The sequence below is a fragment of the Prionailurus bengalensis genome, chromosome B4, assembly GCF_016509475.1.
Source record: "Prionailurus bengalensis isolate Pbe53 chromosome B4, Fcat_Pben_1.1_paternal_pri, whole genome shotgun sequence".
In the NCBI taxonomy this organism is placed as follows: Eukaryota; Metazoa; Chordata; class Mammalia; order Carnivora; family Felidae; genus Prionailurus; species Prionailurus bengalensis.
This window is the reverse complement of record NC_057358.1, coordinates 136,629,570-136,644,184: the sequence shown is the minus strand read 5'-3', so window position 1 is coordinate 136,644,184 and position 14,615 is coordinate 136,629,570. Positions and strand designations below refer to the sequence as shown.

The following is a 14,615-nucleotide window of genomic DNA, read 5'->3' as shown; positions in this document are numbered from 1 at the left end:
CACTATGTTGAATAACTGTGGCGAGAGTGGACATCTTTGTCGTGTTCCTGACCTTAGGGGGAACGCTGTCCGTTTTTCCCCATTGAGAATGATATTAGCGGTGAGTCTTTTGTATACGGCCCTTATGATCTCGAGGTGTGATCCTTATATCCCTATTTTCTTGTGGGTTTGTTTTTTTCAAGAAAGGTTGCTGTATTTTATCAAATGCTTTTTCAGCATCTATTGAGAGGATCATGTGGTTCTTACCCTTTCTTTTGTTAATATGATGTATCACATTGATTGATTTGTGGATATTGAACTAGGCCTGCATCCCAGGAATAAATCCCACTTGACTGTGGTGAATAATTCTTTTAATGTATTCTTGGATCCAGTTTGCTAGTATCTTGCTGAGAATTTTTGCATCCATGTTCCTCAGGGAAATCGGTCTGTAGTTCTCTTGGTTAGTAGAATCTTTATCTGATTTTGGAATCCGGGTAATGCTGGCCTTGTAGAATGAATTTGGAGGTTTTCCTTCCATTTCTATTTTTTGGAACAGCTTCAAAAGAATAGGTGTTAACTCTTCTTTAAATGTTTGGTAGAATTCCCCTGGAAAGCCATCTGGCCCTGGACTTTTGTTTGTTGGGAGGTTTTTGATTACTGATTCAATGTCTTTACTGGTTATGGGTCTGTTCAAATTTTCTCTTTTTTCCTGTTTCAGCTTTGGTAGTTTATATGTTTCTAGGAATTTGTCCATTTCTTCCAGATTACCCAATTTGTTGGCATATAGTTGCTCATAATATTCTCTTATGATCATGTGTATTTCTGCAGTGGTGGTTGTGATCTCTCTTCTTTCATTCGTGATTCTATTTATTTGGGTCCTTTCAATTTTCTTTTTGATCAATCTGGCTAGAGGTTTATCAATTCTGTTAATTCTTTCAAAGAACCAGTTCCTGGTTTCATTGATCTCTTCTACTGTTTTTTTGATTTCAAGATCACCGATTTCTGCTCTAATCTTTATTATTTCCCTTCTTCTGCTGGTTTTGGGCTTTATTTGCTGTTTTTTTCCCCCAGCTCTTTTAGGTGTAAGGTTAGGTTGTGTATTTGAGACCGTTCTTCCTTCTTTAGGAAGTCCTGGTATTCTATATGCTTCCCTCTTATGACCACCTTCACTGCATCCCAGAGGCTTGGGCTGTTGTGTTTTCATTTTCATTGGCTTCCATGTACTTTTTAATTTCCTCTTTAATTTCTTGGTTAACCCTTTCATTCTTTAGCAGGATGTTCTTTAATCTCCAATGATTCATGGTCTTTCCAGATTTTTTTTCTTGTGATTGATTTCGAGTTTCATAGCATTGTGGTCTGAAAATATGCAAGGTATGGTCTCGATCTTTTTGTATCTGTTGAGGGCTGATTTGTGATCCAGTATGTGATCTATTCTGGAGAATGTTCCATGTGCACTTGAGAAGAATGTGTATTCTGCTGCTTTAGGATGAAACATTCTGAATGTATCTGTTAAGTCCATCTGGTCCGGTTGTCATTCAGAGCCATTGTTTCCTTGTTGAGTTTCTGCTTAGATGATCTGTCCACTGTTGTAAATGGGGTGTTGAAGTCCCCTACTATTATGTCATTATTATCAATGAGTTTCTTTATGTTTGTGATTAATTGATTTATGTATTTGGGTGCTTTCACATTGGGGGCCTAAGTATTTACAATGGTTAGATATTATTGTTGGATAGACCCCTTAATTATGATATAATGCCCTTCTTCAGTCTTTATTTTAAAATCTAGTTTGTCTGATATAAATATGACTACTCCACCTTTCTTTTGATGACCATTAACATGATAGATGGTTCTCCATCCCCTTACTTTCAACCTGCAGGTGTCTTTAGGTCTAAAATGAGTCTCTTGTAAGCAGCATGGAGATTGGTCTTATTTTCTTATCTGTTCTGATACCCTGTGTCTTTTGATTGGAGTGTTTAGTCCATTGACATTTAGGGTGAAAGATATGAATTTAGCGCCATTGTGTTGCCTGTTGAGTTCGTGTTTCTGATGATGTTCTCTGGTCCTTTCTAGTCTTTGTTGCTTTTGGTCTGTTTTGTTTTGTTTTGTCTTTTCTCCACTCAAAGTGTCCCCCTTAAAATTTCTTGCAGGGCAGGTTTAGTGGTCACGAATTCATTTAGTTTTTGTTTGTCTGGGAAACTCTTCATCTCTCCTTCTATTTTTAATGACAGCCTTGCTGGATAAAGAATTCTTGGCTGCATATTTTTCCAATTCAGCTCCAGTATATCCTGCTACTCCTTTCTGGCCTGCCAAGTTTCTGTGGCTAGGTCTGCTGTGAATCTGATCTATCCTCCCTTATAGGTTAAGGACTTTTTTCCCCTCGCTGTTTTTCATAATTCTTTCCTTGTCTGTGTATCTTGAGAATTAGACTGTGATTTGCCTTGGTGATGGTCAGTTTTTGTTGAATCCAATGGGAGTTCTCTGTGCTTCTTAGATTTTAATGTCTGTTTCCTTCACCAAACTAGGAAAGTTTTCCACTATAATTTGCTCACATAAACCTTCTGTCTCTTTTTCTCTCTCTTCATTTTCTGGGACTCCTATGATTTGGATGTTATTCATTTTTAATAAGTCACTGAGTTCTCTAAGTCTTGTATCATCATCTTTTGCCTTTGTTTCCCACTTTTTTTCTGCTTCATTATTCTCCATAATTTTATCTTCTAAATCACTGATTTGCTGCTCTACTTCATCCATCCTTGCCATCGTGGTATCCATTCTGGATTGCGTCTTGTCTATAACAATTTTTTCTTTCTTTCTTTCTTTTTTTTAAATATAATTTATTTTCAAACTGGCTAACATACAGTGTGTAAAGTGTGCTCTTGGTTTTTGGGGTCGATTCCCTTGGCTCATCGCTTACATACGGCATCCAGTGCTCATCCCAACAAGTGCCCTCCTCAATGCCCATCACCCATTTTCCCCTCTCCCCTACCCCCCCCCCCAAATCCACCCTCAGTTTGTTCTCTGTATTTAAGAGTCTCTTATGGTTTGCCTCCCTCCATCTCTGTTTGTAACTATTTTTCTCCTTCCCTTCCCCCATGGTCTTCTGTTAAGCTTCTCAAGATCCACATATGAGTGAAAACATGATATCTGTCCTTCTCTGACTGACTTATTTCACTTAGCATAATTCAGTTATAGCATTTTAAATTTCATCTAGACTAGATCTTATTTCTTTCATCTCTGCAGAAAGGGACTCTCTGCTTTTTTTTCAACCCCAGCTAGTCTTCTTATTATCATGGTTCTCAATTCTAGCTCAAACATCTTGCTTATATCTGTGTTGATTAAGCCCCTTGCTGTCATTTCTTCCTCTGCTTTGTTTTTGGGTAAATTCCTTCACTTTGTCATTTTGGAGGAAGAAAAAAATTAAAATAAAAATTAAAAAATTAAAAACAAAACAAAAAAATCAAAGAAATGAAGCTAGATCCTAGGTGGGTGTGTTTGGTCAAGCTTGTTGAAAGAAGCTTGATAGGGGCGCCTGGGTGGCACAGTCGGTTAAGCGTCCGACTTCAGCCAGGTCACGATCTCGCGGTCCGTGAGTTCGAGCCCCGCATCAGGCTCTGGGCTGATGGCTCGGAGCCTGGAGCCTGTTTCCGATTCTGTGTCTCCCTCTCTCTCTGCCCCTCCCCCGTTCATGCTCTGTCTCTCTCTGTCCCATAAATAAAAACGTTGAAAAAAAAAATTTTAAAAAAAAAAAAAAAAAAAGAAAGAAGCTTGATAGAATAAAGAAAAAAGGAAAAGAAAAGAAAAAATTAAAAAATTTATATAATAAAATAGAGTAAAATGAAATAAAATAAAACATTTAAAAAATAAAGCAAAAAAAATAAATTTTTCTCTTTGTATACCAATGGTTTGGGGGGACAGATTTGCTCAGCCCCCTGCAAGTGTTTTCACTCTTTCTCTCTTCTTCTCTCCAGCCACTTATGGGGAGTGCTTTTCTTGAACAATCGTGATGTGCCACATTCTCTCCCTTTCCCTTTCTCTGTCTTCTCTGCAAAACAACTCCCTACCCTCCACAGCTTTTCTCTCCTCCAGTTCACCTCTCTGTAATGCGTACCTGCCAAGTTCTGTGGCTCAAGTTATGCAGATTGTTGTGTTAATCCTCAGATCAATTTCCTAGGTGCTTAAAATGGTTTGGTGCTTATCCGGCTGCATTTCGGGGACAAGACAAGCTCAGGGTCTCCGTGCTGTGCTGCCATATTCTGAAACCTTTTTTTTTCCTTCTTAAAATTCTTGGGGCGCCTGGGTGGCGCAGTCGGTTAAGCATCCGACTTCAGCCAGGTCACGATCTCGCGGTCCGTGAGTTCGAGCCCCGTGTCAGGCTCAGGGCTGATGGCTCAGAGCCTGAAGCCTGTTTCGGATTCTGTGTCTCCCTCTCTCTCTGCCCCTCCCCCGTTCATGCTCTGTCTCTCTCTGTCCCAAAAATAAATAAACGTTGAAAAAAAAATTAAAAAAAAATTCTTCATGAACTTGAGTTTCTGGTCTCTTCACTTCCTTAGTTTTGTGCAATTATTTCAGAGACACCAAGAATTCCCATCATTCTTGGGGCCCCTTTCTGGACAATATGTGCACATGATGCCCCTTGCTGTATAGCACTTGCTTTTCAAAACCTTGCCCCCAATTAAATCCAACTCTCCATTTCCCTGGGTCTGTTCTTGAGTTCATGTCCATGGACCTTGGATGGGCTATTACAACTCCTTGCTCGTCATTCTTCATCTCCCACCTCACGCCCCCTTGCCATCTCTTCTGGACCACTTTTTACTTTTTGTCCTCTCTTTTGAATCCTGGATGCCTATCCCATCCTCACTTGATGCTGATGGCCCAATTTCCCATTTCACAGAGGACATAGACACGAGCTGGAGGGAAGCAACATGCACTCTCCTCACCGCATCTATGTCTACTGTCTTCTCCTTCGTCACAAGTGATGAACTGAGTGTGCTCCTAAGAAGGCTCATCCATGGGATGAGATCCTGCCTCCACTGGTGAACTGATGGGAACTGGTGAACCCTCCTTTCAGTCCTGCTTCATTATTCTTTGCCTTGCCACTGGATCACTACCAGAAGTCTTTATAGCTGCTTCCAGTTCTCCTGTCTTAAAGACATTTCTTCTTTGACCTTCATGCCTCCTTCAGTTACCACACTGTTGCTCTGCTTTAAAGCAGAGATTCTTTTACTCTGAGTTTATGTGTATCTTGCTTAGGCTCCCCCTCTAACTTCCCAGTTCCACCAGCATGGTACCTCTTGGGGTGATCGGTACTGGTCGCATGGCTTGATCCGAAGGGCAATTTTTGGTCCTTATCTTCAATGATGATCACTGTAGCTTTTGACATGTACCATGACTCCCTCCTTGAAATATGTTCCTCACTCAATTTCCAGGACACTTCAGTCTCCTGGTTTTTCTCATTTCTCATTGGCAGCTCTTTTTCATCTTTTGCTGGTTCCTCCTCATCTTCTTGAACTCTGAATGTTGGAATACCCCAAAGCTCAGCTCTGACATGTTTTCTCTGTTTACACCTGCTTTCATGGTGGGCTGATCTGACATCATGCCTTATTTCCATTATATGCTGACAGTCCTCACACTTGTATCTCCAGTCCCAGACTCTTCCCCAGATTCAAGCTCAAATATCCAACTGCCTATTCAGTATCTCCCCTGGGAAAATGAACAGGTATCTCCAACTCAACATGTGCAGAATGAAACTTTTGATCTTCCCCTCAAAAGCTGTCCTTTCCCATCTCAGTTAATGGCCATTTCCTTCAGCCTTTGTCTTGCATGCCAAATCAAATCTATAAGATAATACAATTGACCTTGCCTTCAGAACATATTTAGAATATGACCATTTCTCAACACTTTTACCAAAATGACCCTGGTCCAAGCCACCGTCTTTTCTTGCATGCATTATTTCAGTAGACTTATAATTGATCCCCGTTTCCTCCCTTGCCTCTGTAAGTCTGTCCTTGACATGTAGTCAGAGGGATCCTTTAAATGCAAAGGCCAGATCATAACCCTGTACATACTTCTCTTCTCTGTATATAACCCTCAAGTGGCTTCACATATCACTCATGGAGAGAGCCCAGCCATCACAGAAGCCTATGTGGTTTTCCTCTGTCTGACCCCCTGTTGTCTCTTTGTCCTCCCAATGGCATTGTTCTCTCCCTGGTTTCTGTCAGATCAGTGTTACCTAGTCCCCTGCACCCCCCTGCTCCATTTGTCTTCACAGTACTTAACCACTTGTATCATTCACTTATTTATTGTTTGTCTTCCAGGACTAGAATATAAGGCCCACGATGTCCATGATTTTGTTTTGTTCATTGAACCCCAGACTTCTAGAAGGAATCTCATTAAATATATTTTGGCTCTGTGAACACATACCAAGCCATGTTCTTCTGTAAATTTACCCATGCTATGATTCTAGGTTTCAGTTGAATTTAACTAGTTGAATAAAGATGTATGTGGGACTCCGCTGTCAGCCTCACATGGCTTCAAGCCCTGGTATTGTCCCGGCTCACAGGGACCTGTGTAAATAAGGCAGGTCTAGACCAATACCATGCTAGGAAGTCAGGGGCTGCCCAAAGAGAGGTAAACCAGAGCACCAGCCAGTGTGTATTTCTTTAACATTAAAAAAAATTCTGATTCATTTCTTCAATCCTGTAAACTTGAGATTCTTAAAATCTAGGGCTTTAGATATATTGTCTAGTCTGGTTCTTCATTCTCAAATAGTGCCACACACATGTATCTATTTTTGAATATTAAATAATTGTGCACTTGCATTTAAAGGTGAAGTCTAATAGAGAAAACGTATTCCCTCCCCTTCCCTTTGAAGGTTTGCTAAGTTAGGAGCCTCAGACAAGTGATGTTATAAAACTTGTGCCACTAGAGCTGGATGCCTTTTATTTCCTTTTTTTACCTAATTGCTCTGGCTAGGACCTTCAGTACAATGTTGAATAGAAGTGGTGAGAGCAGACATCCTTGCCTTGTTCCTGATTTTAGGGAGAAGGCTTTCAAATTTTGTTCTTTTACTGTTCTATACTATGATAGCTGTTGGTTTTTTACTCATGCCCTTTGTTGGGTCAAGGAAGTTCCCTTCTATTCCTAGCTTGTTGAGTGTGTTTATCAAGAAAAGTCATAAGGTTTTGTGAAATGCTTTTTCTGCATCTATTGAGGTGATAATTTTTTTTAAATTGTATTAATGTGGTGTATTACAGTGACTGCTTTCTATATGTTCAATCACCCTTGAGTGCCTGGGATAATCTCACCTGTTCATGACGTCTAATTCTTTTTTAATGTCACTGGATTTGTTTGCAAGTATTTTGTTGAAGATTTTTCCTATATTCCTAAGGAATATTGGTCTTTAGCTTTCTTTAATTATGCCTCTGTCTGGATTTGGTAATGCTAGCCTCACAGAATTGTGTTGGGAAGTGTTCTCTCTTATCTGTTTTTTTTTTTCTGTTTGTTTGTTTGTTTTGGAAGAGTTTGTGAGGGATTAATTGGTTTTAATTATTCTTTAAATGTTTGGTAGAACATACCAGTGAACCCATTTGGTCCTGGGCTTTTTTTTTTTTTTTTTGCAGGAAGTTTTTGATTTCTCATTTAATTTCTTTATTTGATATAGGTCTATTCAGATTTTCTATTTCTTCTTCAGTCAGTTTCAGTAGCTTGTGTCTTTCTATTTTGTGTAGATTAGCTAATTCATTAGTATACAATTGTTCTAGCATTCCCTTATCCTTTTTGTTTTTATCCTTATCATTTTTTTCTTAGAAAATCTAGCCAGAAATGTGTCAATTTTGCTAATCTTTTCAAAGAACTAACTCTGTTTGTTCTCTCTTTTCAATTTCATTTATTTCTGCTCTAATCTTTATTATTTCCTTTATTCTGTTTATTTGGGCTTAGTTTACTCTTATTTTTCTAGTTTCTTAAAGAACAAGATTAAGTTATTGATTTGAGGTTTTCTTCTTTTAAAAAATAATGCAGGCATTTACAGCTGTCAATTCCCCTCTTAAGCACTACATCCCATAATTTTTGGCATGTGTGCCTTCATTTTCATCCATCCAAAAGTATTTGCTAATTTCACTTGTGGTTTTTTTTTTTTTTCCGTTGGTCCGTTGGGGTTATTTAAGAGTGTGTTATTTAGTTTTGACATATCTGCGAATTACTCAATTTCTTTCTGTTATGGATTTCTAATTTCATTCCAGTGTAGTTAGAGAACATCCTTTGATTATTCATATATTAAAAAATTTTTAAGACTTGTTTTATGTGCTAACATATGATTGAATAATGTTCCATGTGCACTTGAGAAGAGTGTATATTCTACCACTGTTGGGTGGAGTGTTCTTTACATGCCCGTTAGGTCTAATTGGTTTATAGTGTTGTTCAAGTCCTCTATTATTGATTTGTACAGTTGTTCTATCCACTATTAAAAGTGGCCATTGAAGTCTTCAGCTATTATTGTTCAGATGTCAGTTTCTCCTTTCAGTTTTATCAGTTTTTGCTTCATGTATATTGGGGCTCTATTATTGGGTGCATATGTGTTTATGTTACCTTAATTTATGCTTTTTATAATGCTCCTCTTTTTTATGTAACTTTAAGTTTCTGACTTGTATAATTCTTCCTTCTTTCTGAAGAATTTAACCTTTTTTTTTTAAAAGCAGGCTTGCTGGTGACTTATCCTCAGTTTTTGTTTGTGTAAGAAAGTATTATTTGCCTTTAACTTTTGAAGGATAATTTTTCTGGATACAGAATTCTAGGTTGGTAGGTTTTTTTCCCTTTCTACACTAAATGTTTCACCTCACTGTTTCCTAGCTTGCATGGTTTCTAAAGGTATGTATGTATATATGAGTCTTTCTTTCTTTTTTCTTTCTTTCTTTCTTTCTTTCTTTCTTTCTTTCTTTCTTTCTTCATGTTTCATAATTTTTTTATTGAAAACTAGACATTTTAAATAATGTGGCAATTTTTGAAAACATTCTTTCCACTTGTCAAATTTTTGTTTTTGTTTAGTGACTCCTCTCCTCTCCTCTCCTCTCCTCTCCTCTCCTCTCCTCTCCTCTCCTCTCCTCTTGTAAGCTTCACACTCAGCACAGAGCCCAGTGCAGAGCTTGAATTCAAGCCAGGAGATCAAGACCTAGCTGAAATCAACAGCAACCCACTGAGCCACCCAGGAGCCCCTGTATAGTGACTTTTCTAAACTGACTTTGTAAAGTCTGTATTTTTTGTCACATATGACCATTGAAGTGTCTGATTGGTTAGTTTAGTGATCAGCTCATGATTGGACAGAGATTTCCTTAAATGCCTGCAAATAATAGTCTTCCAGTCTTTGCTGAGGGGCTCTTTGTGTGTATTTGAGTGTTCCTTTAATACTCTGATGGGCAGTTTAGAGACCTACCTTAGGCTTCATTTCCTGCTTGTGCAGAGCCCCAAGGTCAGCCCCAAGGTAAGAGTTTAGGGCCTGCTCCATTCTTTCCTGAGCAAGCACACAGCCCTGGGCTTGTTCACAGCTCTATATGTGTGAGTGGCTTTCTAGACTCCCAAGAATATGTGGGAGCTTCCCTATGGACATCTCATTCCCTAGATTTCCCTTTAAGGTTTTTTTGTTAGTCTATTATTTGCTCCATCTGTTATCTGATCCTTTAGGCAGCTAGAAGCCTAGACAACAGTTGCCTCTGATCTTTTTTCAACAAATGCCTTTTGACAGTTTCTTGTAATGGTGCTTGAAGGAGCACCAACCCCATTCTCCCCTTTCCAGCGATTGGCAGACTGCTGGATTTTCACTGAAATTGCAGGCTGTTGGTTTCAAGGCTACTGCCTATTTGGGGGCAGGGGTGGATGGGAGCAGGGGAAGTCGAAGTGCCACAAAACCTGGTGTCCATACTGAGATTCTGCCATTGTTTATGAATAAGGGCTCCCTAGATTTCTGCAAACCTTTGATTAATTTCCAGAGTTCTGAAAAAGTTGGCTCTGACAAGTTTTGCCAGTTTTCTTATTGTCTTCATGGAGGAGAGGATTTTCAGAGGTCATTACTGAACCATTGTTGGTGCTCTTGCCGTCTCCTCTGCCTCTGGGATGGATATGCAGTGAGGCACTTGAGGGGAGCATAGGGAATCCAAACTTTCCATCCTTACTCCCACCAAAGGAATGAGCCAGTGGTAGTCAAGATGCGGATGGATCTTCCTACCTAAGAACTTCCTTATTTCCCCATTTTTGAAAACTATTGGATCCACTAAAAACAATGAGTCTAATATCATGATCTTGTGTTCATTTTAAGAAGAGTTTTTGAAACATTGGCAAGAAGGTCACGACTAGCATTGTTAGAGTCTCCAGCTGTCCTTTTGGAAGAGGAATAGGGAGGAAGTTGGCCACATTTGTAATGTGTGCTCAAAAGTAACGTACTCTGCTTTCTTTTATGTCACAGGGATTTAATGTGCAAAATGGCGGTTATACGGGACTGGCATATTTCGTATCCTCCCACACACAAGTTCATGAATTTAAGACCTCACTCTTCACCATGTAGAGTGTATTCAAGGAATGGTTCCCAACGTGTGTTTAGACCTTCTTCAAGTGAGTATTCATGAAGAAATAATGCTAACGGTAGATATTACTTAAGTGTGTTTAGTATGTACCAGATTCTGTACAAAAGCTTCACATATCATCTAACCACATGCAACAGAGCTATGAAGTAGACTCTCTTACTGTCCCTATATTCTTTATGGGGAAACGGAGACACAGCTCGATCAAACCACTTGCCCAGAAGTTATATAGTTTTAAAGTGGCAGGATCAAGATTTGAACCCAGACAGTGTGATTCCAAAATTACCGTGTTCCCTAGTGTATCTCCTTACTTAGTTTTTCTTCATTAGGGACTCTTTATTTTAGTAGTTTTAGGGTTACAGAGAAATGTAGCTGAAGTCCAGAGAGTTCCACACACCCCTTTACTCCTCATCCCCATTCCCTACTATTGACATCTTGCATTAGTGAGGTGCATTTGCTACGATTGATGTGCCGTTATTGATATGTTGTTAGTGACCGAAGTCTGCAGTTTACAGTCGAGTTGTTCTTTGTGTTGTGCATCCTCTGGGTTTTAATAAACACATAATGGCACGTGTCCAGGATGACGATATCACATGGAATCATTTCACTGTGCCACAAAGTCCCCTGTGGTCCACGCATTCATCCCTCCCTGGCCCTAATCGGGGCAACCACTGGTCTTCTTACTGTCTCCATAGTTTTGCCTTCTCAGAATGTCATCAAGTTGGGATCATATCGTATAGAGCCTTTTGAGACGGGCTTCTTTCCCTTAGCAGTACGCACTTAAGCTCCTTCCTGTCTTTTGATGAGGCAGTAGCCCAGTTTTTAACCTCTGAAAAATATGCTCTTACATGGATGTACCACGGTTAGCTTATCTGTTCACTACTGAAAGACATCTTGGCACTCATGAATAAAGCTGCTGTAAACGTTTCCATGCAGGTTTTTGTGCGGATGTAAGTTTTAAACTCGTTTGCATCTCTCAGTGTTAAAGCAGTAAAATTCAACGTAATCATTTCCCCAAAGTAGATACCTTTTCATCTCTCCCCCCTCTCCCTCCCCTTCCTTCTTTCCTGAACATTTTCTAAGCCCTGACATGTGACGAGAACTGTCGTAGGTACTGAGGATAAAGAGGTGGGCCCAGCAGAGGTCCTGCCCTGATGGCACTCACAGTCCAGAGGGGGAGGGGGGTAAAGAATTTTAGTGGCTTGAGGCAAACACTACCAGAACGGAAGTGCGCGTGCGGAAAGCATAGCGAGCACACAACCCGAGGTGCCAGGAGGCCTCAGAGGGGACAAAGGCACGGATGCCCTGAATTCTGCCTTGTGAGGGGGGAAAGGCATTCCTGTCAAGTCGGACTGGACACTGTGCTTCCTCCCAGTGGATCGCAGGGTCACAGGCATCTACCCGGGAGTCTGGAAATACAGATCTCTAGGTGGCCGAATGTCTGCCAAAATTTCAGCATTTCTGTTTCCGAGGGAAAAGGGGAGAATAGATGGGGGTTGGCCAGCAGCTGCCAACACCGTTCAGCAGCCCCACGTGTCTGGTGCCCTCTGGACACGTCTTAGCTGACCTTTCTGATCCCGCAGAGCAGCGTGGATCGAGGGGTGTCCCCGCCGAGCCTCTTGCGCTCTGCCACATTGGCCTTCGGACGTTTGTGCCTGGACGTCCCCGCAAGGAACACTTGAAAGCGTGGACCTCGAAGTATCCTAACCCAGAACTTCGCCTCTTACGTCGCCTCACGCACAAGCAGGATTCTGTTGTGTCCACTTGCCTTTCCTGAACGGGGAGGTGAACTTTGATTGTCCAGTTTGCCAGCTTTCTGTCCCTCTTTTGTGAGCCGCCTGTTGATTTCCTTTGCCCGTTCCCCTGCTGTGGGCTGGTCTTCGGGTGACTCGTGGGCACTCTCTTGGTATGGAAGGTACTGGTCCTTCACCTGCCTTACGTGCCGTCAGTGCATGCTTTTCCCTTCGGCCGCTTGCCTTCCGTTTTTACTGGCGGTAATTCTCAGTACTGAATTCCTTTTTCTTGTTCGAAGTAAAAGTCTCCTAGCACCTTTTGCCTCCCCGAAGGTGGGGACCACGAAGTGTTTGGCTGCCCTCTGTCTCCTGCGTGGTGGTGCACATGGAGGTGATGTACTTGCATAATTCATATTAAATGAGCGCTGTTCATGGGGAGAACCACAGGCCTGGGACCCCTGTTTCCTTTTCAAACAGTTTTTTGCTTTATGTTCCGATCTGAAGGATTGCTCTGGACCTGACTTTATGTTCACGAGGCTTTTCTTCTATCGTGTGCAGTCTGCGGTTAAGCAGATCAAATGAGTTTTTTTCTTTTTACTTCTGATCTTATACTTTTAATTTCCAGCTTTGCGGTGTGCTTTCAAGAACAGTTTTCCTTTTCCCCGCTGAAATCCCCTGTATATTCAGCGCGTTGTTGGGTTTGCCTGCCGTCTCTTGAACGTGTTCACCGTTCCTGCTTTGCACGCCTGGCCATTTCTCCATCTGTTCTCTCTGTGGCTCTTCTTGGTTTCACTCTTGGTTAGGTCGCCTTTTCTCATTTCACTTGTCTCGCAGTTTTAAAAAGATTTAACGGCACACATTTGTGTGGAGCGCGGAGGAAGCAGAAGACACTGGTGAACGCCTCTTCTCTCAGGCTTCAAGTGAGATGGGCTGTCTCCATTTCATCTCCAAACTGAGCTCTCGTCTGGATTTGGTTGCAGCTGCCCCTGGTTTTCAAGTGCTTTGATCTGGACATCCGAGCGCTGCCCAGTCCGGCTGCTGGGTTGGCCCTCCGCTTTACGGCGCCCCCTGCCAGTTTCGGAGGGTCTCTGGGGTGGGGGTTCTCTGTCCTCCAGCCCAGCTCCTAGTTTTCTGCTCCCGAGGAGGCCTGTCTCTGCCCTGCCTGCCTGCCTGCCTCCACCCACTCTGCAGGTGGGCCCCTGAGGTGGGCTCAGCCTTAGGGACTCGCCTCTGCTCTCGTGCTCTGTCCTCAGCCTCTGGTGAGCAGGTGCCTTACACTCAGGGAAGAGCCTGCCCACCCGGGCCCCGTCACAGCCCCGTACCTCGTCCCCAGCAGTGGGGTGCCACTTCCACCCCCGCGGGGAGGCGCAGGAGGCCGGGCGCGGACTTGCCCTGTGGCTGAGGCCCCGCGGCCTCAGCCCATCACACCTGTCCCCGGGCGGCCGCTGAATGGTTGGTTCTTTTTCCCTCAGCCCGGTCGAGAATGAATGTGCTCTGCTTCCCCTGCTCCTGCAAGGGTAAAAGGGTCCCGGGTCCGTCCCCTCTGAGGAGTGGCTTGCCCTTTCCGGAATTTAGGTTGTTGGCGTCCCTCAGTTCTCTGATGGGCTTAAAACTGAGCATCCCACTTGTTCTCATCGTTAGGGTGAGAATGACAGTCTCTTGTGACTGTTGTGTATTCTAAACGGATGCAGAAAAGGTTGCCAACTTGCCCTTCGGAAAGATGGTATCAGTTTGTATTCCCAGCAGCCGATTATGTGAGTGTCGTTACTGCTTTCCTTTCAAACCTTGGGAGGCGCGTTAGGCACGTGAAAGAGTTTTCCTTTTACTGTCCACCAGTTTCAAACCAATATTTCTGATGACTTTTAAATTAGAATTGTTGATTGCAAAGATGGTGCTTCTTGGGAAGCAACTAAAACTAGACGTGAAAAGTCCAAAAAAAGGTTTCAAGGTGGAGACATAAATTGACAAGAGAGGCTCCTCCATGACCCTGGGGCCGGAGGAGGAGTTCGGGGCTGGGTGGGCAGAGGGCGAAACCGGGTTCACCAGCCCACGTGGAGCCATGCAGCCCCTCCCTGTGGATCGGCTGCTTCTGAGATTCCGGGGACAGAAATGGAGTGGGGGGGGGCGGCGGGGCCCCTAGAAATCCGGGACGTTTAGGTCTCTTCACGCTGGGGGCTCCTACTCAGTCCTCTTCCCCGCATCTGCTCCCTCCCAGGTGAGCCTCTGACTCCACGTCCCCGCATCTCTACGCATCACGCATAACCAGAGCGATAGCCCCGTTCTGACTTCCCTCCTGAGCTCCAGATCGAATCTCCAGGTGCCTCTCTGACCTTTCTGC

The 14,615-nt window shown here is 42.6% G+C and overlaps 1 protein-coding gene across 3 annotated transcripts in view; it reads left to right on the top strand.

The window, feature by feature from the left end:
- EFCAB6 (EF-hand calcium binding domain 6) overlaps positions 1-14,615 on the top strand; it is a 240,063-nt gene that overhangs the window by 15,333 nt on the left and 210,115 nt on the right. For all 3 annotated transcript variants that reach the window (XM_043562841.1, XM_043562842.1, XM_043562840.1), the window contains one exon: positions 10,430-10,575. In XM_043562841.1, coding sequence (XP_043418776.1) covers positions 10,430-10,575 — 146 coding nt within the window. The remainder of the gene's footprint in view (positions 1-10,429; positions 10,576-14,615) is intronic.